The sequence below is a fragment of the Condylura cristata genome, unplaced genomic scaffold, assembly GCF_000260355.1.
Source record: "Condylura cristata isolate star-nosed mole 26May11 unplaced genomic scaffold, ConCri1.0 scaffold00013, whole genome shotgun sequence".
In the NCBI taxonomy this organism is placed as follows: domain Eukaryota; kingdom Metazoa; phylum Chordata; class Mammalia; order Eulipotyphla; family Talpidae; genus Condylura; species Condylura cristata.
The window spans coordinates 22,703,826-22,728,514 of NW_004567114.1; the positions used below are offsets into that span (position 1 = coordinate 22,703,826).

Here is a 24,689-nt window from a genome sequence, read left to right on the forward strand (position 1 = left end):
ATATATTTATGTTATATATATTTATCTTGCGAATAGATTCTTATTCTTGAAACTTCTCCTTAAACTATAAAGCTTAAAAGCTTTACCCAGACTTACTCATTTAATCCATCCAATGTACCCTATCTGCATATATCTGTTCTGCTTGTTTTTTTTTAACCTTTGGGAGATTTTCAACTCAGCATAGTAGTTGGACAGCATGCAAAAGAACATTTCAGCAAGGCTACTTTCTGCATATTATTGTTATTCTCATCTTTAATTTTCACCATGATGCTGAGAGAGTGGTGATAAGTAGCTTTCCAGAGCTTCTGTCAGCCATGGGGTCCTAGATGTACTGGAACATACTTTACATCAATTATAGTCTTTTGCAATAAACTTGTCCTCAGCTTTCACCAGAAGCCTCTCTTCAATCTGCTATTTTTCTCCATCTTCTTAACTTCACCATTGTCACTCTGATTTCATCCCTGTTATCCCATCTTTTCTTCACTCTATTCTTGTTCCCTCCACTTAGTTATCTATTATGCCAAGCTCATGTTTGCCTTGGTGACCTAAAATTTGCTTTATGGAATGATCTTTCCTCAATATAAGTCAAGCTCTTATCTTCTTTCCATCTTTACTTAAATGTTACCTTTTCAGGAAATTCTTCTTTGACCACAGTTCCAAAATTGTAAAATACCTATCTCGTTTCCATAAATTTCCTCCTTGGCATTTATCATTTCCTCAAATTCTCCAACAACATTTTTGACTTATTTTGTTGTCTGCTCCACTAAAATCTATGAGGTTCGATGAGGATTTTGATTCAGAAATTTTTATTTGTTTAACTTACATTTGAATACTTAGTACCCAACAATTCTTATAAATAATAAGTATGCAATGCATACTTATTGAATGAATGATCAAACATATAGGAAAAATAACAAGATAGAATTGTAGAAAGAAGTATATTGGACATATCTTTACTGCTTATAAATTCTTACACACCCTTTATGTACAGTCAACATTACATAGCTATTCAGCAGTCTTTTCTTATTTCCATCAATACCTTGTAAGGAGATCATTTACCTGTGACAACACTGGGGATCTTAGAGAGAAAGCTCTTGACTGTTCTGATGGGCACACCCCCTGTCTTGTCATCTTGCATCTTTGCAATGATGTCTTCAATCTGAAAAAGGTAAAGAAAAAAGTGTAATTTCCCACTACAAAGAGTAAAGTATAGCTTTATAAAAAGCTAAAAGGAACATATGCCAAAATGAATGCCAACAATAGATACCAGAAGAAGACTTCAACTGGTCTGTTATTAAACATAGTAGCAGGATCTGTCGTGTACCAAGTGCTTGGTTTGGGTTTGGGAGCTCTAGCTAGCTGCTCCATTAGAACAATAATCTAGTTAAATAAGGTAAGGAGAAGGAACTACATAGAATTTTTGATGAGATCAAGCATGTAATTCAAAATGAATGATGACATTCTTTCTCCCAAACTGGGTTTTTACATAGGGATGAACCACCATATTCAACCTAATAAATGGCAATTTCCTATAGTTCAACTTAATATATTAGCATACTATTGTTCAGAAGCATAGCATGGACTGCCTTTGAGTTGGAATCAGATGAAAGAAAAAAGATAAGGTTGTAAGTCAAGACATAGAAAATTCTGATCCTTTGAAGTTGGAGGACACATCTCACTGGCTGGGAGCAATGGTCACCTTGAGCTGAGACCACAAGGACAGAAGCTGCTCCTTATGGACTATGTAAAGCTACATTATCAGGAGAAACACAATGTAGGTTGTGACTTGCATCCAGGTAAAACTGTTACAGGGGAACCCAAAGTAAACTGGGTTGCTTGTCTGTGGGTCCTCACCCACAAGCTTAAGATTCAATTGCACTGTAGGCATTACACAAAAAGGGTCAACAATGGGTTTATTTACAAAGGGAAAGAAAAGGAAAAACCCAGGGAAAAAGACAGAAAGGGAGAGATACAAGTTAGTGTGTCCTACCAGTTCTGATGACTTGGAACCCCAATAGCACACTGAAAGCTGATCAAGAGCCAAGCAACCAAACAACAGCCATGAGGCCAAGGGAGAGAGAGAGAGCTTCAGTTCAACATGTCTCCTTTATATATATCCCAAAAGTTTCAAAATGGCTGTTTAGCTCTGTCTTGGGTCCTTGCAGCCCCACTTTGGTATTTCTGGGAGTTGTAGTTTCAGTGACTGGAGTAGGGGGTGGAGTCCACAAAACCTGTATCTGCAGCATTCATTCAATACATCTTTTCTCCCTAACAATTGATGAAACAGATACATGTATATACACTGAAAATAGAAGAGAGGAGATGGACTACCAAGGATACAGGTTCCTAAACTTGGAAACCTATTTGTAGCTTAAGAAGTTATAAGTCAGATAAAACTTCCTGGGCAGAAATTTTCAGAATAGACTACAGAACAATCTGTAATAAGGACATAGACTTTTTTCTTTAGGGACCAGAGTGAAGGGCAAGAGGAAAAGAGAAGTTAATGTTTAGTTTTTCATAAATTTGTTCATTCTCCTTAGCAATAAAATGTCTTTGAAACATGAAGTGGATTTTCTGAGGACTTATATAATAGAGTTATAAAATGTTAAGTCTAGAAATGTAAAGATGTAGTTCATCCAGTTTAGAATACTAGATTATAAATGGAGGTTAAGTAAATTTGTCAGCCTATACTCAGGAGGACTAGTGATGGTAAGATCATTATTAGTGACTGGCAATGAGTAGCTTCTTCCTAGAAACCAGGGCCAGACTTGGATTTATTTAAGAAGTTCATTCAATGTATCATCCTTACTACTCACAAATTCTAGACAACCTTCAGATCAATAACTTTTTTGATAGAGAGAGCGCTTGTTAGAGACACAGTTAGGATATGGCATAACTTAATAATTAACAATTTCTTATGTGCTAGGTACTTTTCTAAGAATTACACATGAATTATCCTATTTAATCCTCATGATCACTTCACGGGCTAGATTCCACCATTACTCATTTTTCAGATTTAAAAATCTAAGATTTAGTGAGGTGTACCCATCAAGACAGTCTGGATTCAAATGTAACAAGCAACATCTTGGAGCATACACAACCTCTTATTTCCCTTTTATGCTGTAAGACTACTGCTGGTTAAAGGGGGGACTCCACCATTGTAACTTCTCTGGCCCCCGGCTGAAGAGCAAAGAGTGCTTTGAATGCCTTTGTTGGCCACGGTACAGAGGGACAGAGAGAATAAAGGAGAACCTTACATATTATTAAATGTTATAGTCCACACTTTACATGTATCACATTTTGCTCATAATTCTTTATCCAGACCAAGTCACAAGGTATCAAGCAACCATAAAGGATCCAGGCGATGCTGTCCTCTGGGTGTCAAGAGAAGGGAACTGACTACTGACTAGGGCCACACAGAGGCTAAGCAACCTTCCCAACTGGGTTCTGAATTTGAACCTAGTCACAGCTAGATTGAGAGTTTAGGCTTCTAATCACTAGGCTGTTCTTTCTTCCAGTAAGAATCTCAGAAAACCATTGAAGCAAGGAAACCATTCTGCCCTGGATATTTCTGGGTCTCCTTGAGAAGTACTGATGGTTAGAAAGAATCTTGAGCTCCTAGTTCTCAGAGCACATGAATTTAACTCTTGTTCTAGGGTAAACGGCCTTTCTCTAAAGACCTCAAGCTGTTAAATTAAAGGATGAGCAGATTTTCATCTGCATTCTGTTAATAGTCTCAGCTGGTGCTCCACCTTCTGTAAACTCAGCCCAACAATTCAGGGTATTTTAAGGACTGACAGTCAAGAGGTCCTCCCATAACAATGGTCACATTTCCAAAGTAACCTTTTGATCTACATGCTATCAGAAACCAGAGCATCTTTTCCATTGCTGCTTTCTATGGGGTGGCCTGAAGGTGGCTGGGAAATGGAGGAAATCAAAGTTTCAATTCAGTTAGACCCCAGTGGCACCAGATGGCAATGCTCAGCAGTCTGCTGATATGGGCTAGAGTTAGAGGCTGGCTGTGCAGATTCTTTTCTCTTCTGCTCTGTTTACTTGCTTGCACAGTGAATCTTGGAACAGTTTATTTACTAAAGATGAAGAGCCATCAACTTATGTTGGCCCATACTGTATCAGAAAGAGGATTATGCTATAGGGTGAGTTTACAACATCAGAGGGATGGAAGACCCCAATCCTTGACTCCTCCATGGTATAGATATATATCTATATTCTCTCCCTTGCCTTATAATGCCTTGACTCTTGGGCTTGACTATGTGTCTTGCCTGTTATTAAATTGACATAATACAGAGGCCTTCAAAGTACCTGCATGGTTATGACTAACTTCTCTTGCCTTCTTTCAGCAGATAGTTATTGTTCTTTCTAAGGAAGATGAGACACCTCTGGAAAAGGAGGGATTCAAACCAGTGCTATATACTGGAGCCTCAGCTGACCTGCAGATTTGTCAGCAAGAAATAAATGTTTATTATTTTGTGCCACTGATTTTGGGATGACTTTGTAAATAGCCACGCTGGGGCTATTGCTGACTGATACAACAGGATTCTGAAAAAAAGTACACTTGTCAAAAATTGCTAAAGCCACAACAAATATTTGGTAATGAGAATAAATGAATCTTAGAGGAGTATCTTAGAATCCAACCTTTTTTAAGAGCACAAAAATTCCACCATTTACCCACCTCAAGCACTGTGCTGCTCTGGTGGCTCATTCTATTGCTGTGTTAGACTATTTGGTTTGGCTTGGTTTGATGCCAGAGCACAGTCCACTACCTCTGAAATTTTTGTCATGGTTTCCAGACAACTGCTAAGAGTACAGAACTCTATCAAAAAAGTAAAAGTGGGCGCTTAAGCACTTCTATTAAATGTGATGACAAGCTTTTTGAGAATATCATTATGGTCAATACTATCTCAGGTACTTTAAATTACCTAATTTATTTCTCAGTTTTCAAAGTTATTTAATAAAGATGTTGAAATTAAGGCACAGCAATGTTAAGTGACTTACCAACAACCCAGAGCTACTAGTGGCAAAGCTAGAACACTTACCCAAGTCTTCCTGACCCTGAGCTTGTCTGTCTGCCTAAGCTCTGTCTAGCAAATCTAAGATTTATCCTTTTTATTTTCCTGCTGACATGCTTTTTCAGGGCACTTAACACAGTTTGCATCGAAGAGAAAGTTTATCACAGTCTTAAGAGGGAGGTGGAGGAAACAGAGAAATTGATCCAGGTAATCAGGTTATCAGTCATTTGGGATTGATTTCTGCCCAATGGCGGTGGCATTCTGCTGCTCAGCATTCTCCCTTTGCCCCAGAGGCTCGGTTGGATTTATCTTCTGCTGGTAGATCACAGCGTCTGGCTCAGGAACAGGAATGTATATACGTAGATTTTCTTGATGGCTCTGTTCCACCTAACTCTGACATCTTTTGTTCCTGAAGAAGAGCAAAATCAATTCCCTGACATCCTTTCCTCTGAGGTTCTGTGTATTAGGGAGCATGTTGGACGTACGTCTCACTGTGCCAATCAATAAACAGGTGGCCCTTATCTGACAGCCAAGTGATGCAGAGAAATCACTAGGCCAGCTCGGCGGTTCTGCCTGGATGGGTCACAACAACCAGGACGCCTTCTCCAAGGAGCTCTAAGCTCAGCACTGACATGCAGGTAAGACACTCACCTAAACAGTGGGGAAAATGGGAAAGCTTTAATCTGGGCGTAATACAAAATGTGTCATCACCCACAGTAGGGTGGGGTGAGGGGGTGGCCCTTTGAAACAAGAGATATTATGGCACGGTAGACATCATTCACTGAACTCGTGATGGAGTCTAAGCGAAGGCAAGGAGAAGCAATGTTTTCTTTACAAACTGAAGCCACAGCAGGATGCTGGGAAGAACACTAGGCTGAGGCCAAGGCTGAGGCTAGCCTCCACCATGTCATGGCAGACTTAGATGCACTCACTCACTGTGACCTTGGACAAGTTACATAGCCTTTCCAGATTCCAGGTTTCCTGGAGTCTATTACAGTGATTGGCCTGGTGGCTAAACTAAGGCATCTAGCTCTAAAGCATAAGTCTTCTCTGGCCTGACAATACAGAATTGTGTCTGCAAGGACAGGGCAGGACAGGCAGACTGCCTCTGGGCTCCCATTCTTCACATCACCCATCTTCCCAGTGGCTCTGTGTCTTTTCTCTGTGCCACAAGGGACAAGGTGGGAGAAGAACACTGGGAAGAACTGGGAACTTCTGCTATTTTGGAAAATAATTTTGGACAAATCAGAACCCAGACAGAAATGTGATCCAAAAAGTTTCTGACACTGTTTCTTGCCAGGCCCATACCTGCTCACCTGTGCTGGAGTAGATGACATGACTAACAGAAATGACCAAGGTCCAAAGTTAATTTTGCTTTTGTAAACTAGTTATCCACTGACCTAATTTATTTAGGTCATCTGATTTTTTTTTTCTTTGGGGAAGATTTAAAAACTTCAAGAGTTGGTAAATGATGCTGGGATTATTAAAGAAATAAAATCCACCAGCGCTTCAGCAAAGAAGGCTGAATATCCCTGGGGCACGAAGGTCTTTTTATTGAAGCGTTTCATCTTGACTTCACCATCAGTTGCCTATTTCTAGCCACCAATGACTGTCACTTCAGTTCCTGCATTTCATTAAAGACCCCTTCTGTCTTGGTGTCTGTGAAGGAGTGAAAATAACTCTTTGGACACTATCTTATAGGCCTGGAGGCAAGAATCAGAGCTGGAAAATGGTAATCATATTTCTTAATCCAAAATGGGCATGCTTCATTGAGCATGCTCTGTCCCATATGTGCCCCATAAGATCATTTTTATTTCTAAAAACATAGCTATTCTCAATGGTTTAAAGCATTCAACTTCACTCCTTGGCTCAGTGGACAGTTACAGAGCACCGACAAAGTGCCAGGCACTGTTTTAATTCTATGGCTACAAAAGTAGGTGAAAAACAGAAATGGTTCCCCTTTATCACATACTATTACATTTCAGAAAGACTAAGGGCTGCAGTTTCCTGACTGAGCATACGTTGGACAACAGAGCTAAGTAATAAGTAATCATTTCCAAGAAGTCAGAAGGTGAGGCACTAAGAAGTATCACCTTCGGAGACCTTTTGGAAGGAGAATTGGTAGACTTCCTTCCTTTTTCACCCTTCCCCTCAAAAGATTGTGATTTCAATGGCGTGAGGGTGGTTTTTGAGATTCTGTGATAGCAAAGACAGTGACTGACATGCCTGCTAATTTACTGTTAGTTAACTTTTGACTCTGTGTATCAGTCCAGACTGCTTTTGATAGAAAGTAAAAAAAAAAAAAAAAAAGTCCAATCTGCAACTGGGGGTGTCGGTTCCATTCCCACCTAACAAGTAGTCTGGGGGAGGGCCACTGAGGGCAGTGGAGTGTGGCTGACATTGTGGGAGCTACCCACTTTGATTGGGATTCACCACCTTGGCTTTCCCTCCAAGCTGCCTTAGCACTAGCCATGACTTCTACACCCAAGAAGAAAGGTGAGAAGAAGAGGTACTTGTCCCTTTTATACAGGAAACGGTATTCTTCACAGAAGATCTCTGTTCTGGTTCACTGGCCAGAAACAGGGTCTTGTGGCCACCTGTTGCTACAATGAGAAGGGGGTAGTGAGCTTTTCTGCCTGTATCTCCCCGGAGGCATGGGAAGAAGGGAATGAAAGTGGGGATGGGCTAGCCAAGTGACTACCCACCACAGCGGCTGCATTAGGGCACATTCATGGCCCTCCCTGGTGGCACACCGGGTTAAAGCGCAGCACTATGAAGCCAGCTGCAGTGCTGCAGTTTCAGTTTGACCCTTGGCCAGGGAGGTGACCCACCTGGCGCGGCAGACCTCTCCTATCTTGCCTGCTACTCCCCTCAGCTGTGTACTTTAGCACATCTGCCTGTTCTGCTCCCCTCTGTCTCTGGTGGATTCTCTCACTGTCCCCACACCTCTGTCTTGTACCCCACTTCTGTATGCATAAATAAAATAAAATCTTCAAAAAAAAATTCATGCAGGACGGTGGGGCACATGCCAGTCCCTCTGTGATCTGTTCTCCACACTGTAGCAGTTGTGATACTCTGAAAGGGAAAATCTGAACATCAACTACTCAAAAGCTAGGATTTCAAAGTGCCTATTGAGCCATGAGCTCTAGAACTCTGTTTTCCCTACATTAATTATCACTTTATATTTGTATTTCCCATTAGACTGTCTTGCTGACACCATGGAATTTTAATAATTTTATGCTCAGTAAGTATTTATAGAATGATTAATTGAATGAATGCCTCAATGAATGAATGAATGACATGACATGTATGCCATTGTCTTGCAGGACTTCATCTTGGATTTCAGTGTTGACTGGAACACTTAATTGCTCAGGTTCCTAGGGACGGTGATAGACACAATTAAAGTAATTGGTATTTAATTTTTAATATTCCGCTTTAGAAAAGATTTAAATGAAGAGGAATCTCAAGATTCCATGAACCTGAGCAATCACATTCAAAGAAAAGTTCCACAGGGCACCCCAAGAATCTGCTGAGCTAGGAGCCAGGTCCCCGACGCACCATACCTGACACCACCCCAGGGCTGTGCCAGGCTGGAGTCATGAGGCAGATTATCTGCATTATCTCCTGGAGGTTTATTTTTATTGTTTTAATATTTAATACCATATATGGTGCTTCATAAGTTACTTTTTTTTTTAAAGATTTATTTATTTATTCATACAGAACTGGGGTACAGGCCAGAGATGCAGAGGGTGAGAGGATTCACCAGAGACAGAGTAGGGAGCAGAACAGGCAGATCGACGAGGTACACTGCTGAGGGGAGCAGCGGGCGGGTCAGGAGAGGTCTGCCACGCCATGTGGTCACCTCCGGGGCAGGCGGGGATCGAACTCATGCGGAAGTGGCTTCAGTTTCTCAGTGCAGCGCTTCAACCCGCTGCGCCACCAGGGAGGGCCCTCATAAGTTACTTTTATGGAAACTATATTTCCCCCTTTAATTGAAGAGAAAAGCAGACAAGATGGAGTTTTATAGGTCAGTGAACAAATGGCTGTTTAGTGAATCTTTAGAGGAAATGACTTACTCCTGAGCTTGACTGGAATAGTCAAGCCTCAAGAAGGCATCATCTTTCTTGTGTAAGAATCTGTTGTTTGCTTGGAAACGTGAGCAAGCAAGTCCTTTGGGCAGGTCATGAAATAAGGAATCTGTAAGTGCAGAAGACCAGCTACAATGTAAATGAGGAAAACAGACACTGACCACGGAACATTCTAGCAATGACAGAGGGCCTAAAATCTCCTCAAATTACTCTAATTTGAGCATGCCATCTGCTTCTAATTGGGAACCATTCCTCCTTTACAGATAAATACACTGATACTCAGGCAAGGAAAACTGTCCAAGGCCAGTTGGGACTGTTGAGTAATGAGATTATTGGCATCACCCAGGCAGTCTTGCTGCAGAGCTGGGTCTGGGAACACTAACAAATGTTCCATATAAATTACTGATAATAGAATTCCCAGACCCTAAAATAACCTGCTAAATCATACAAAATTGGAACACTCTTCTGTTGGCGAGTGGGGAAAACCCATATGGCATTTTAAACACTTCAGGTTTGGGTGCACCTGAAGCAAGTTAGATCAGCTTATTTCAGGGAGCGTCCTAAATGGATCGCAGTAGCCCATCCAGTCTTAAATCGATCACTGACACCACATCCTACATATGGAAAAACAAATACGTGTTTCCATATCCCATCTCAACCCGGACACATTTTCAACCTGCCCGCCAGAGAACTGCACAGAGAACACCATGTGGCAACATATTAAACAACAGAGTAATATCCTCTGAATTTTAACACAAGGCTCTTCCGATTAAGGTTCTACAGAATATTCAAGTTTGAGCAAGTATGCCACCTTTCCTTACTGCTGGAGAGAGGTCACTGTCCTTGTTTCCAAAGGAAAACAGACCAACAATATGGTGTCCTGAAGTCTTACTACAGTTTCTTCCTCCTGGAGGAAATTCTCCTGGCATCTAAAGTCTTGGTCTCCCCTTGACCCCGAGGACATCCTGACTTGGGAATCACTGGTGTTTTCTCACTCATTTCTTCTCTGAATCTTCCTTTGCAACTTCCCCTCCCTCCCCCCAATGGAACAAAAACTCTGGCAACTGGAACAACTTGAGGGCTTGGAGTAAGGTATGGAAATGATCTCCTGAGATCCTGACCTGGCTCCCTCTTGCTACACAGTGAGTGCCACTCTCCCTGCCTCTGATATTTGGCATCAAGTACTTTCCGGCATCAACTCCCTAAAGCCATTTTATGCTAAATACACCTATCTGCAAGCCAGTCCTTATATGCTATCTGTGCAAACCCACCCAGATCCTCACCTTGTCCTGGGCTGAACTCAAAAGCTATCTCCTCTAGGAAATGTCCCTGGATATTCCCAGTGCAAGCATGCATATGTATTATGAATGTCTATATTTTTTATTTCCTTTTTTCCATTCCAAGAATGTGAGGTAAGAACCAGAATAAAATATTTCTCCCTCTGTTCCAATGGTAAGTGCCATATGCCTTCATTTAGGGCTTATTTCATTCTTGGTTACTGCAGTGCTGCTTATTTTCCTCTGGAATCTAGTTTTCTGGAGGGAAGAGACAGTTGTCATGGAGGGAAGAGACAGTTGTCATTTCTGAAGCTTCCCTGGTCTTCCATACCTGGGTGGCACTGGGTGGACATAGAGAATAGAGAGAGGGTAATATTCATTCCTCAAAAAATATTTCAGGGAAGTGGAAGAGTCCTTCCTAGTCCCTGAGAATTTCTGAGAGAAGAGCATTTCCAGATGGGACACGAAAGGTTAGAAAGATGTTTCCTCAGCTATTAAAAGCAGAGAGCCTCCAGTGGCCTTATGGAGTTCAAATGAAGAGGCAGGCTGCAGCTGAGGCCTGTCACCCCACACTCCTCCCATGCTCTTTACTCTTACCCTGCCTCTTCTCACAGGGGTGCAGCAGACTGCTCACCTTCTCTGGGGTGTTTTCCCAGCTTGCCTGTCCCCCAAGATTTCTCAGAAACACCATAGGCTGCACGGGCTGAGCACACGGACGTCCCCCTGGAGGAGGGAGATGGAGATGGAGCACAGGGGGAACCCCAATCTTCTGTAGGTAATATCAGATGAAAGCTCTGCAGATGACTCAGCAGGAGAATCACCACCAGCTGCAAATACACTTGAACACTCACTCGGTGAGCGTTGCTGGGAGACAGACAGGTACAACCATCCCTCTGCGTTCACCTTCTAGTAGGAAAACCCCACCGGGGTTTTAAAGAAGACAGAAGCCCCAAAAGGGACCATGTGGTGACACGGGCTGGCACAGGAGGCTTTCTACCTCCTCTCACCAGGACACCCCTCAGCTACTGACCACAGCAACTTGGGTCCTGCCAGATGCATGGTTGCTGCCCTCTTCTGCTGCCAGGGGGATAGCAGCAAACATTCTGTTCTTCATGTCTCTCCACTGATAATTAATGCTACTTCTGAACAGACCTGCAGACTGGTATTTTTCTGGAACAATATACATGCTGTCAGGGCCCTTCCTGGCCTGTGATTGCCCCGAAACTGCCTTCTCTCCTGTGGGGCCGGTCCTCCCCCTCGCTGAATTCCCACACATAAAATGCCCCTACACCGCCTCACCCCTTCCATGGAAGGAAGCACAAGCCCAGCCACCCTCTCACCTTGCCCTTCTGATCTGAAGTGGCCTGAGTGGCCTGTCTCTTCCTGTCCATCCAGCCACCACAGCACTCAACAGGATGGGTTAAGGAACCACAGGACTTTGATTCTTATGATATTCTCTAATATCCATGAACTGTTTAATACTTCAAAGAATAGTAATTTATTTCTGAAATTTAAATGAGCAGGCAGGCAAAAATTATCACCATAGCGCCTGGCATGAAAACAGTCACTACTGATAAGTGTTCATTTCCCTTTCTTCAAAGTGGATTTTCCCTTGGGCTTGGCTAGAAGAAACCACAGCAGACCCTGCTGTGCCCTTCACATGCGTGTGATTGATGCTTCTTTCCTGCCCTTCTGCTGAAGCTTCAGAGGACAGCAGCTGGGCCTGGAGGGCCACTTTCCAAATTGGTGTCACTAAAGTCACCAAGTGGGCCCACTTTGCTTGGCTCTCCAGCTGCACAGGAAATGGTCATTTTATTAAGCAACTTTGCACTCACTGAGCACTTCCAGAATAGCCTAGATCCCCAGTCCCTGTAGGTCCTTTTGCCCACAGGTAGCACCGTGGCATGGGGCGGTTGTATGTCAGAAGAATATGCTCTGTAATCCCCCAAAAGGTGTTTTGGTTGTTGTCTTTTTTTTTTGTTTTTTTTTTAAATTTTTCAAGCTCTTTGCCTTTTGCACCTGAAATTATAGACTGGAAGAGAAACTTATTTTTCATCCCCCCAATCTGAAATTAAATGCAGGCACCCCTGGGAGTATTGTATGTTTGGTTCCACACCACCACAATAAAGCAACTCACATGAATGTTTTGGTTTCCCAGAGCATATAAAAGTTACGTTTACACTCTGCGATAGTCCATTAAGTGTAGACAGCATTATGTTTAGAACACAGTGTGCTCACCTTAATTAAAAATGGTTTAGTGCTAAAGAAATACTAACCATGATCTGAATTTTCAGCAAATCTAAGCCTTTGTGCCACACATCTTCAATTTGTAAAAAAAAAAATGCAATAGGGCCCTCCCTGGTGGCGCAGCGGGTTAAAGCACAGCGCTGAGAAGCTTAAGCCACTTCTGCATGAGTTCGATCCCCGCCTGCCCGGGAGGTGACCACATGGCATGGCAGACCTCTCCTGACCCGCCCGCTGCTCCCCTCAGCAGTGTACTTCGTCGATCTGCCTGTTCTGCTTCCCACTCTGTCTCTGGTGAATCCTCTCACCCACCTCATCTCTGGCCTGTACCCCAGTTCTGTACGAATAAATAAATAAATCTTTAAAAAAAAATGCAATATCTGGAGAGTGCAAAAAAATGAAACTCAATCAAGCAAGGCGTGCCTGCTGTATGTATCTATCGGATTTAATTCTGACTTTTATCTAAGAAAAAGTTTGAATGATCCTGGGAAGCATTTGATGGACTGCTGGCCACCACTAAAAATCTGTGTGATAAATACCAGTCCTGGAAACGAACATGTGGGAGCCTGCCAGGGGCAGGGGCAGGCCACCTGCCACTGTGCCCACGGATCACGCACCCCCCCACCCCAGCCCCCGGCAGGGCTCTGTCTGTGGTCATTGTCCCAGCTCCCTGCAAGCATCTGCAACAGGAGGGCAAGTGTCAGGTAGAGCTGACACCTTGAATGCAACCTTGCAGACTCCAGAGCGCTGAGACAGGACTGCATGCTGTTTTAGCCAGCCAGACTGTAATGCTTTATGTGGCAACCTGGGGCCCTCCCTGATGGTGCAACCGGTTAAAGCACAGCACTGCAAGCTGGCTGCAGCCGCTTCAGTGTGAGTTTGATCCCCGGGACCTGAGCTGACCCACACGGTGCAGCAGACCTCTCCTGACCCACCCGCTGCTCCTGTCCATCGGCCTGTTGTGCTCCCTGTTCTGTCTCTGGTGAAACCTCACTGTCCCCGCACCTCTGGCCTGTACACCAGTTCTGTATGCATAAATAAATAAATCTTTAAAAAAAAAGTTCATTATGAGTACACCCCTCAAGTGATTTCACAGATCACAGAAATGAAAATTCCCCACTCTTTCAACACATGATGAAAATTATTTGCTTTCATGCTCCATTTCTCTCTCCCTCCATTTTCTCTCAGGAAGTGATGACTATTTCCAAATTAGACAGTGTGTTCCACGTACTAAGCTGACTAGTGCCTGATTCCCAGGAAATGACACCACACGCTGCAACAAAGCTCCGACTTTTCTGAAGCCAAGACCCCATATGTATATAACGCAGGCAAGAATGAGTACCTGTCCTAGCCCAGCTCAGATCCAGGAGGGTCTGGACCCTGTTTTCCATGTAAGGAATTAACAGTAACATAACTAGAGTTCATCTTCTGAAGCTGTAAAAAGGAATAGATGACACTCCTGTACCTCGGACACAGACACCTCAGAAACAATTTGAGAGATTCAGCAGCCCAAATCTGATATTTTGCAAGTCAACTGAAAACTTCCAGTATAATATGGCAACAACAACACAGAAGTTAATTTGATCATAGAGTACGTCATCAGAAGCACTGTGATCCTAATGAGGGAGGTGATGAGGCCCTCGGATGCACTGATTAGGCCCTACTTAGGAATACCTGAGTTCCCTACCAGCGCCAAGTCCAAGAGGATACCGACAGACTGCAGTGAGCATAAAAAGAAGTGACCCAGATCTGGGGAAAGCATTAAATGACAGGGAGAGAGGTTGGCAGCATAACAACCAGCCCTTCTTCCCAGAATGTCTATCAACAAATAAAATCACGGTCCGAGTAAAATGAGCGTGCTTGCTCGGCAAATGCAGCTTATCAGCTGCAACTCTTGGCCTTTTCTATATAAAGATTCTGGACCTACCACAGCCTGGCTCTAGAAGCCCTCCTTAAGCCAAAATCCTGGTCTGTGGAGTACCTGCACCTTAGTGGGCTTGAAAGAGGAACATGCTAACCTCTGACCTGAGTCCTCCCTAGGATGGGCAAGCCCATCCAAGGGAGCCCAGAGAATGGGGCCGCCCTAAAGGGCTGGGGGCTGGCAGTGGATGGGTATGGGGGGTGAGGTGGAGCCTGAAGCCTGAATTCTAAGGTGGCAGGCCAAGCTAAAGACTGCAGCAGAAGCATGGCTGGAGGGAGGGTGGCCAGAAGCCTCCAGGCCCCAGGCTGACACTTCTGCCTGTGGTTCTTATCCTTGCTGACAAGGAATCACTTGCTTTCTGAGGGTCTTAGGTTACTCATGGATGAACTGGAGAAGTTCCCATGATAGAACAAAGTTTTCAGAAAATGGTTAAGCAGATATCCTCACCTGAAATTCAACTCTCAGTTGGTCCTTTTGCATTTCTGGATGTTTCCAGATCAATCCAGACCAGCAATCTTCCCTCCTGTTTTCCAGTGAATGCTCCATGAGGGAGGGGTAAAGAAGGAAGGGGCAGTGAGGAGGAAAAAAGGAGAAGACTGCCTGCACTATAAACTTGAAGTCCTGAGCCCCTACCCTGTCTGCTTGCTCAGGTTGGTGCCAAGGTCAGATAAGACCTGGATGACAGCTCTTTAGAGAACTGTGAGGGGCAATATTTGGCCAGTGCCCAGGCCTCTCACCGAAGAGAAGTGGGTATTAAGCAGGGTCCTCAGAGCCTGAAGTTCTGCAAAGCTGTTTCCCCAACCCCTTGCCGCCTCTCCCACCCCACCAGCATTGAGCCTTATGGAGAAGGATCATGTTACAAACATATGGAGGAGTTCTCTCCAAAATGTCCCTTTTGTCCCCAAAAGACTTCCTCTTGGATATCAATTACATGGCTTCAGAATTCTCCTTGGGCATTCAAGAGCTCGGTGAGTTGGGAGGAAGAGGGTTTGGGGGGGCAGGGGGCAGATGGGGCAAGAACTATACAACCCACATTTGCAATCATGCTTGTGCAGCAGAGACAGACAGAAAAGTCCCATTTGATAATTTCTGACAGCTAAACCTTTGCCAACATGTAGATCATCTGGGGATGCAGAGATCTGCTGGGAATAGAAGACTTGTTTGTGTGTACATGTGTGCATGTGTGTATGTGCACATGTGTGTTCAAGTGTGCACTTGTTACCTCTCGGTGATGGAAAGAAAACTCAGCAGTGGGCCTTGGGATCTCAGCGGCTGTTAGGGCAGGGAGGGGAGGAGAGCTGACCTGGAGGACCCCTCCCTGCTATCTCTAGCACATGGTCTGGGTACTTTTCCAGGGCCCAGACCAAAGCACTTTTAGATTTGCTCCCCAAACAGCATATGAAGAGAGCCAGTGCACAATCTGGCAGTGCAGTGAGTGGCTGACAGAAGTCTGATTTTTGACAATGGAAACTGTCGCTGAGGTAAACAGAGCAGCAGAGGCTGGGTCCCAAGGACAGAAAGAAGGGCGAATAGCTGCCTACAGTTCTGGACATTTGCAGAATGACAGCATTTGCAGGGTGCCAGGAGCCCGACTGGGAGGCAACAGCATTCTTCCAATGATGTACCAATTAGGCCCCCCCCTCACACCGTCTGCCCCCAAGCTGGCCGCCCTTCCCACTGGGGCAGACGGGAGCTGCCTGCATTTCCAACTGTCTGCTGGAGTCGAGGAAGCTCAGGGACAAGCACCAACAGAGACCTTTCTCTGGATCGATTTCACAGATGCTGGCTTTGTTTCCTAGCTAGCATGTGTTATGGATGGCAGATCCTCGAAGCTCATCCCTGCCTACGGGGACAGATGAACTGGGGTGGGACTGGGGCCTGAGGCCTCTGACCAAGAGGCTGCCTGGTCACCCTGGTGGGGTTCAGGTGTGGAAGCCCTTTGCTCTGCCACCACCAGGTATTCTTGGCACCGGCGGAGGGTCTAGGTGGCTACATGGTGAAGTGCCACACTCAGCTGAGTCTTGCTCCGACTAGCTCTGCACCTCAGATTCCTTCTGCCAAGGAAAAGGGGCCAGAGGCTCTGAGATCCTCCCAGCTCATACCACGTCTAGGACTTCCTCTCCAAACACACAGCACATGTCGCGTCCCTCAGGACAAACACAGCTGCTTCCTTCCTGTCCACCTGCCTCTGTCTTTGGCTGTAACCACATGGATGCGAGAAGCCCACCTGAAAGTTGCGGGTAGGTCACAGAATTGGCTCCTGGATGCTTCTGCTTAGAAAGTCCGACCCATCTCTGCTCCCTGCTCCAGGGTGAAATTCCTGTCCTGCCCACAGGACCAGGCTTATGATTTCTAGCACTGGGGAGGCAGTGTGCCTCCATCCTGGGGCCCAAGTCAGGAGAGGGGTGCCATTCCCCACACTCTGACAGGTTATGGGAAACTTGGGTGACATGTTGATCTTCACCTGTCTCATCTCATCCTCCTGAGCCCAGTTGTTCCAGATTTAGGTGGGAATCAGAGTGTTAGCCAATGGACCCTAAGACCCCCCAAAGTACCCCCCTGAGTTCACAGCATGAGTTCAACGCCTGACTGAAACATTGCCAATTCTTCCTGAAAAAGCTCTCAGGGCTCTGCGAGACTCCACTGTAGTTTGTGAACCATCTGGAGTCTGTGGGAACTTAGTTCAAGTTGTTCTCAAGGAGACCTGGGGCTGGCAACAGCCCACAATGTCTGTCAGACGGTTTCCTCAGCCAAGTGGAAGCTTGAGGGCCCACAAACAGCACCTTCAATGTAACATAGACTGAACTGCGGGCAGCCGGACACCGAGCCAAGAGTCCTTCAGTTAAATAATGTACAGGCTGCCTCTGCGGGTGTACACACACCCAGGCTAATGCTAATGCAGGTTGACAGGTGATTTCACGCATCATTTAACTATTTGCATTGCAGAGGAATGCAACAGAGATTAGCTCATCAGAATCATTTACATGTTTGTAAAATCATCTTTTTCTTGAAGGAAGAGACTATTGCAAACACACATTGTAAAAGAAGCATTCATGGATAGCCCATGGGGAAGAACAATTTTTCCCTAGAGTAGCCGTAAGTAGCCTTAAGTTCTGCAGGGTGAAAGAGGGGGTTACCTCTTTTTCTTATCAATCAGAGAAAAGGAGGGAGCAGATGTGAGTGGAAAAGGCAGGAAAGAGCAAAAGAAAAGAGCAGTCAGTACTTCCTTGATCTTGGAGCCTTGGTCTGAACAGAACCTTGAAGCCCCAAGTCAAGCAACCCTGCTCCACGCCTCGTGCGTCCTCACTGGACAGCTGTCCCAGCGCTGTTACAACTCACCCAATCCACTGTAATAACACATTAGCAGGGCAGTCCCACCGTTCAAAACGGAGGACATCAACAAACACCTCAAAAATAAATGATCTGGTGGCCTCATGTTTATTTCAAGATTGTAAATGAAAACAAAAGACCTGGGCACTTCTTTAACAAACTGCCATGCTCAGCAAGGAAAGTGTTAAACCCCATGGGCAAACAGCTCCATCTTCTTGAGCCACAGGGCACTGGAGCCTCAGCTAGCCAGCACAGGGGCTGCAGGCAAATGCACCAGGTGGACCATCCTTCCTTTGAGTCTCCTGACCTTGGCTTCTGGATGGTGTCTCTGCCTCCAGGCAGGGTCCTGGGCCAGCCGTTGCCTTGACTGTCTCCCTCTGCAGGGCCAGCCCTCCAGATCCACTCAACTCTAAGTCCTTGCTGTCAGGCCCCTCCATCAGGTGGGCACTGCCCACTATCAACTGATTAACTGTGGGCAGGGACAGCTGGCTCCCAGGCACTGCCAACCATGTGGCTTTGGAAAGAGCACAGACTCACAGAGATTTGCATTTCCTCTGGGAAGATGGGGCACACAATATATTGTTGGAAAAGTCACATCAGTGGCCCTCCCTGGTAGTGTAGTGGGTTAAAGCGCAGCGCTGCGAAGCTGGCCACAGCCACTTCCATGCGAATTCGATTCCCTGCCTTGGAGGTGACTCACAGGGCGCAGCAGACCTCTCTTGTCTCATCCACTGCTCCCCTCAGCAGTGCATGTCGATGATCTGCCTGTTCTGCTTCCCATTCTGCCTCTGGTGAAACCTCTCACCACCCCTGCATCTCTGGCCTGTACCGCAGTTCTGTATGTATGAATATATAAACCTTTTTTGTTTTTAAAGACACATCAGGGTAAAAAAATATCTTTGCAGGTAAAAGCCCATTCACCTGCTCTGGCCATGAGTCCCCAGTTCCTGTGCATGGCTGTGGCAAGAGGGTTTGGAATCTGTTCTAACAGGCATGCAATATTAAGTTTAGATGTGGGCCCTGTGGATCTGAAATTAAATATCCTGTCACTAACTCAGATTTTAAAATCCTACTTAGGTGAGGTATATGAAAAGTTAATGCCCTTGCAGATGAATCAAAATCAGAGAAGTATGGCAAAGACCTTGCTTTTTTTTCAACCTGCCAACAACCTCCTTGGCATAGGGAGGGAAAATCTGCTAAAAGGATATTCAGCCTCTTTGGGGGGCCCCATTTTCCCCAGTCCACGTATGCTCGGGGTCTGGCTGCCCTGGGACTCACATAAGGTCTCAAGCACTTTCCCTTTCATCTAATCTACTCTTCAATGAGAGGTATCCCAGGTACCCCGAAATCACAGACTTGCCAAAGAAAGATGAAAGGGGTTTGGAAAATCTACTCCTTTGCAAAAATGTTGCTCCTTTAGGGGTCACCCCAACACTCACTGGCAGTGGGTTACCTGCACCTGTGGGCATTTAGAACTGGCATTTAAGGCATTTATTGTTATAGGCAAAGACTGGTAAGGGGGCGGTGGAATGGAAGCTTTGAAGCCATCGTTCTGGAGCAGGATCCCTGAGGCGGGTCCTGGCAAGGCTCTCCATGCTGGGGAAACACTTGTAGTTTGAGTCAGCCTTTCACTAACATGTACTCAGCACGTACTGATGTGTGGGGTGCTGTGAGGACCACAAGATGTACGTGAGACTGTCAAGGAGTTAGGGGCCTTCACTCCACTGCATAGGCCGCTGACTTCAGAATTCATGGTGGAGAGTGAGTAGGATGTTGTGTGGTCAGAGTGCTGAGAGCGGCTCCCCTGGCGGTGGCTAGAGCAGAGCTCACACCCTGCTCAGGAATGATCCTCCCTGCCCCTGCCTCCTTAGCCTGGGAGTCCCGCCTCTAGAGTTCCTGCCTGGCCCTTCCAGGCCCCTCATCTAGCCTGCTCTTGGCAAACAAGTGCATCATACTATGGGTTTCACCAACCTGTTACTGACATTTGAATGAACCCACCCTGAGCTCCATGATTCCAGAAGCCTCCTCTTTTTTCTTAAAATGGAAACATCGTGAGTTGTTAATTAGTTGACACTTGTCTTTCTTATCAAAGAATTTTGACAGGGACCTTCTGGAGAGCTAATGCCAGCAGAAGCCTATGCAGGGGGCCACCCCTGGGGGCTGCCTGCCCAGTGTTTCCCACAAACACCCCATCTGAGCGGGTGATGCTGTGTGCACCGGCATGCTGCCTCGGTTACTTGGGGTGCCAGGGCCCGGAAACCTGGATGAGGGTGTGGTCAGGGTTTATCTGATTTATTCATTTCACCAAACCACCATGAATGGTGGGAAGTACCATGGAGTGTGTGGTGTGTATGTGTGCGAGCTGATGTGTCTGCCGGGAGGTGCATGCATACAGGGACAGAACTTGCAAGCCAGAGAATCTTGACGACAACTTTGCCGACACTTAAAATAAAAAGTTTGTACGTGTGAGTATAGCACATTGTTCACATTTTCTCAGGTGAAACTGTAATGTATGTGTGAGAACAGAAAAGTTTAAAATGGCTCTGCTTTTTGCTACTTCCTAAATCTCACCCCATTTCTTCCTGTTCCTGGCAGCTTTGAGACCCTCTTGAGCACTGTCAGTTTAAATAGGAGGTCTGACCTCCACTCTGCTGGTTTTTCTCCGCCATCTACAGTCAACGAGGCCACCCGTGGGTGGGGATGACCCGATGACGCCTCAGTAGCCTTGTTCACCCTCTCGCTTCACATTCAACTGCTCAAGGGCTGGATGGTTTCATTTTTCTGCTAATTTGTGAGGACTTGGAATGCAGGAACCATTTCTTGTTTTTGTTCATCAGCAGGTGCTTAAGACACATCTAATAATATTTGCTGAGTGCCGATTATATATTATTATAGATATTATATATTATAAATGATACATGATATATATATAATGTGATACATGAATTATATATAACATCATAATATGTAATATAATATACAATAGATTATAATATAAAAATATATGATAAGATGATATTCAGTGAATATATACATTATGTAGCATGTATATTATATACATAGTGTCTAGACTGAGTTATAATCCACACAGCACCTCTGCAAGGAGCTATTCCTGTGTAAAGGTGACCGCAGGGGAAGGCAGAGAAGTGATAAAATGTCTCCAGTGAAGAACCCAGGAATGTGAAATCCAAGGCCAGCACATGATCATGCTTCAGCAGCTTTAGACTTTTTAGTTTTATTCTAGTTGTGCCAAGGACTGGTTACCCCCTAGACTCAGCTCTTGGAACAGAAAGTGTCACTTTTGCAACAGGAACAGTGTCGCCTGACTGGTGATGTATGCCATCGGCCCTCCCTCTTTCTTAGTGATGCCTAAGGAGGCCAGATGTTTAAGTCATTTGCGCATTACAAAGAAAAGTAAAAACTCAGAGGAGCACAACAGACATTTGCAAAGTTGTAAGAGTCAGATGCAACTTCCTCTAAGAAGGCCTTCACGAAGCGGCCACGTGACGCTGCCAGGTGCAGGATGGGCCCTGCCCTTTCCTGCGGTGGTCTCACGGAGCCCTGACCACCACCTGGAGGGCAGCAAGGACCTCCCCACCCTCAGAGAGAAAACTGGGGCTCATTTTGCTCAAGGTCATAAAACTGGAAAGACATGTAGGATTTGAATTTGGATCTAAATGAATTGAAAACAGATTGACGTCTTAAATATATATCGTATCAGTGATATCAGGAATTTTACCAGATAGAGAAAGGGGCACATTAAAATATAGGTCTCTCTGTCCCCACTGATCCAGGCACACAGTTCCTTCTAAGAGGAGTCATTGTGATCAGGCTTGTGATCTCTTACTAACATTTGTAAGCATGCACTCTACATAGAACACGCATTTCTGTTATTATTTTACTATAATGGTAATGTATCTGACAGTACTATCAGCTGTTTATTTTCTTGGAGGTCGTGTCCTTAAAGGCCGTAAGATTCCTTTGCACAGGTTGACTAGGTATTTGTTGTTTTGAGTCTATATTGATCAGCACTCAGTTGATAATCTCTTGTTCTTACCAGGTGGCAATGAATAGTCCCACACATACCCATTTCTTACAAACCTAAGTACAGGCAATCACCCAGGTGGAATGTAGGGTAAATTTCTAAAAGTGGGATTTGACCCAGAAGATGCATGCAAATCACATTTTAAGAAATACTGATAATTTGTTCCTAACCAAAATCGTAACAATGGTTCCACCGAAAATCTCTGAGGGTAATTATTTCCCTACAGTGCCACCAACAAAATGTAATTAAATTGTTTGATCCTTTTCAATATGGAATCTGGGAAATTTTTGGAAAACTGGCATTGCTCAGTAGTCTAAAGGGTGTGATTCTCATCTTGAGTGAGATAAGCCAATCAAGGGTATTTTTTTTTTTAAGATTTATTTATTTGTGCATACAGAAATGGGGTACAGGTCAGAGGCTCAGGGGCGACAAGAGGCTTCACCAGAGACAGAGTGGGGAGCAGAACAGGCAGATCGACGAAGTACACTGCTGAGGGGAGCAGAGGGCGGGTCAGGAGAGGTCTGCCACGCCATGTGGTCACCTTGGGGCAGGCGGCAATCGAACTCATGCTGAAGTGGCTTTAGCTTCTCATTGCTGTGCTTTAACCCGCTGCGCCACCAGGGAGGGCCCTCAAGGGTATTTCTTCTGGGGCAGTTCCTACATCTATTCATTGACCTTTTTAATGTTTCTCTTTTTCATTTTTAAACTGTTTTATTGAGGCTCAGTTGGTTCAGGCCTCCAAACTCAAAACTATCACACAGTCACAATGTAATAGATATACCCATTAGCTCCAAGAATGCCTACCTGTTCCTTTTTCTTCTGTTTGATTCTTTTTTGTGTGTGGTAAAACCATTGAACATGAGCTCTCCAATTAACAATTTTTCTTTTTTTTTTTTTTTTAAAGATTTATCCACTTGTACATACAGAACTGGGGTACAGGCCAGAGGCTCAGGGGCAGTTGAGAGGATTCACCGGAGACAGAGTGGGGAGCAGAACAGGCAGATCTACGAAGTACACTGCTGAGGGGAGCAGTGGGCAGGTCAGGAGAGGTCTGCCGCGCCATGTGGTCACCTCCAGGTCGAACTCATGCAGAAGTGGCTTTAGCTTCTCAGTGCTGCTCTTTAACCCGCTGCGCCACCAGGGAGGGCCCCCAATTAACAATTTTTAAGTATTTAATATGCAATCATGAACTAGTAACTTGATTGAGCAAAATCCTTTGTTTGCAAATTATTTTTCTGAGTATGTCATTTTTTGTTTTACTTTACTGTATTTTCTGCAATGCAGGACTTTTTCTTGTAGTAAACAGAATTAATCAATATTTTACCTTTTGCATGTCTGGTCAAAATAGGAAGGTCTTTTCTACATGAGGCTGACAACATTTTCCATTTTTTTCCTAATGCCCTCATGGTTTATTTCTTTACATTTTCATCTTTTAGTCATCTGGCATTTATTTTTGTGTAAGTTTTAAGGCTTGAATCCAGCTTTTTTTCTTCTTCTGCCCCGAGAGGCATCACTTCAGACAGTCTGGCAACATCAAGGAGCTGGGTTCCTTTTGTCCTTCCCTCTACACCCCCTTTCAGCGTGTGACTTTCCTTCTCATGTGGGGAGTGGCTGCTGATTGTGATGAGCAACAGTAAAGGGCAGAAGGCATAGAGGCTTTACCTACTTGGGGGGTACAGTGCAGGGAGAGAAGCTCCCCCAGGGAACTCTGCCTACACATCACTGGACAGACCTGTGTCTCCGGCCTACCGGCACTAAGCCATAAGGAAACTGGGGATTGGAGGCCTCTGGCCTGTGGTGGAAACAGAGAGGGGAGAGTGGGGTGTATCAAGGAGCGAGAGGGCCAATGTGCTGGGTGTGCCACACTGCTTGGGAAGAACTTTTCTGAATAAGTGGTGAAACTGTTAGCAGTGTGAGAGCCACAGAAAGGGGAGGCTCCAGGTTCCCTGACCAAACCCCACTCCAAGGAAGGATAGAGCTGAGCAGTGATAAAAGGACCCTGGAGGAAGAAAAGGAAGACAAGCAGGAGGCAGATGGAGCAGAGAGGCATGTGGAGAAGCCGGGCTTGCTTCTCGCCCTTGGACTCATACAGGGACTTGGGGACATGGAGGAGACACTGGAAAGAGACGGAGATGCGGGTGAAAGGCCCGTGGAGGCTGACAATGGCAGCCTTTACCTTGACTAGGATTTGCTTTTTTCCTTCCAGACTTGCCTGGCCCCTTCTGCTCCTTTCCTAAGGTTCCCACCAGAAGGTGTCTCAGATTTATGGTGTCTCAGATTTATGGCAAGTCCTCAAGCCTCACAGACCCTGCTTTGGGCCAACCCTGTTTGGTTGGGCATTGACCCACGAGAGGATGGGTACTGCGGGTGTTTCATGGGGAAACAATTTTAACTATGTTCTTTCTCTTCCCTCTATTGCACATTAATTGTATTAAAGTTCTTTTACATTGAGGGTCTTACACACTAAAAGTATGTTTTGTCTTTATGTGGCAGATGGCAGAATACATTTAGAGCAGGCAGGTCTGGCGTTCTTGGGGTGCCCCTCGCCCTACTTGCTAACAGAGGAACTTTACTCCTTCCTAACTGTGGTCTTGAATCACTTACACAACCTCTCAGTGTCCTTTTATTCCTCTGGAAAAATAAAACAAAGAACTGGATAGGACTGGGTGAGATTGCATGGTCTAATGATTATAAAAATTGGCTGTGTTGGTGCCTAGCACAAAAATGCTAGTTCTTAAATATTCCTTCTGGGTTCAG

General features: G+C 45.0%; 1 protein-coding gene across 1 annotated transcript in view; it reads right to left on the bottom strand.

Annotated features, from left to right (window-relative positions):
• RGS6 (regulator of G-protein signaling 6) overlaps nucleotides 1-24,689 on the bottom strand; it is a 451,998-nt gene that overhangs the window by 133,831 nt on the left and 293,478 nt on the right. Inside the window, exon 3 of the mRNA XM_012724395.1 lies at nucleotides 1,060-1,159. Coding sequence (XP_012579849.1) covers nucleotides 1,060-1,159 — 100 coding nt within the window. The remainder of the gene's footprint in view (nucleotides 1-1,059; nucleotides 1,160-24,689) is intronic.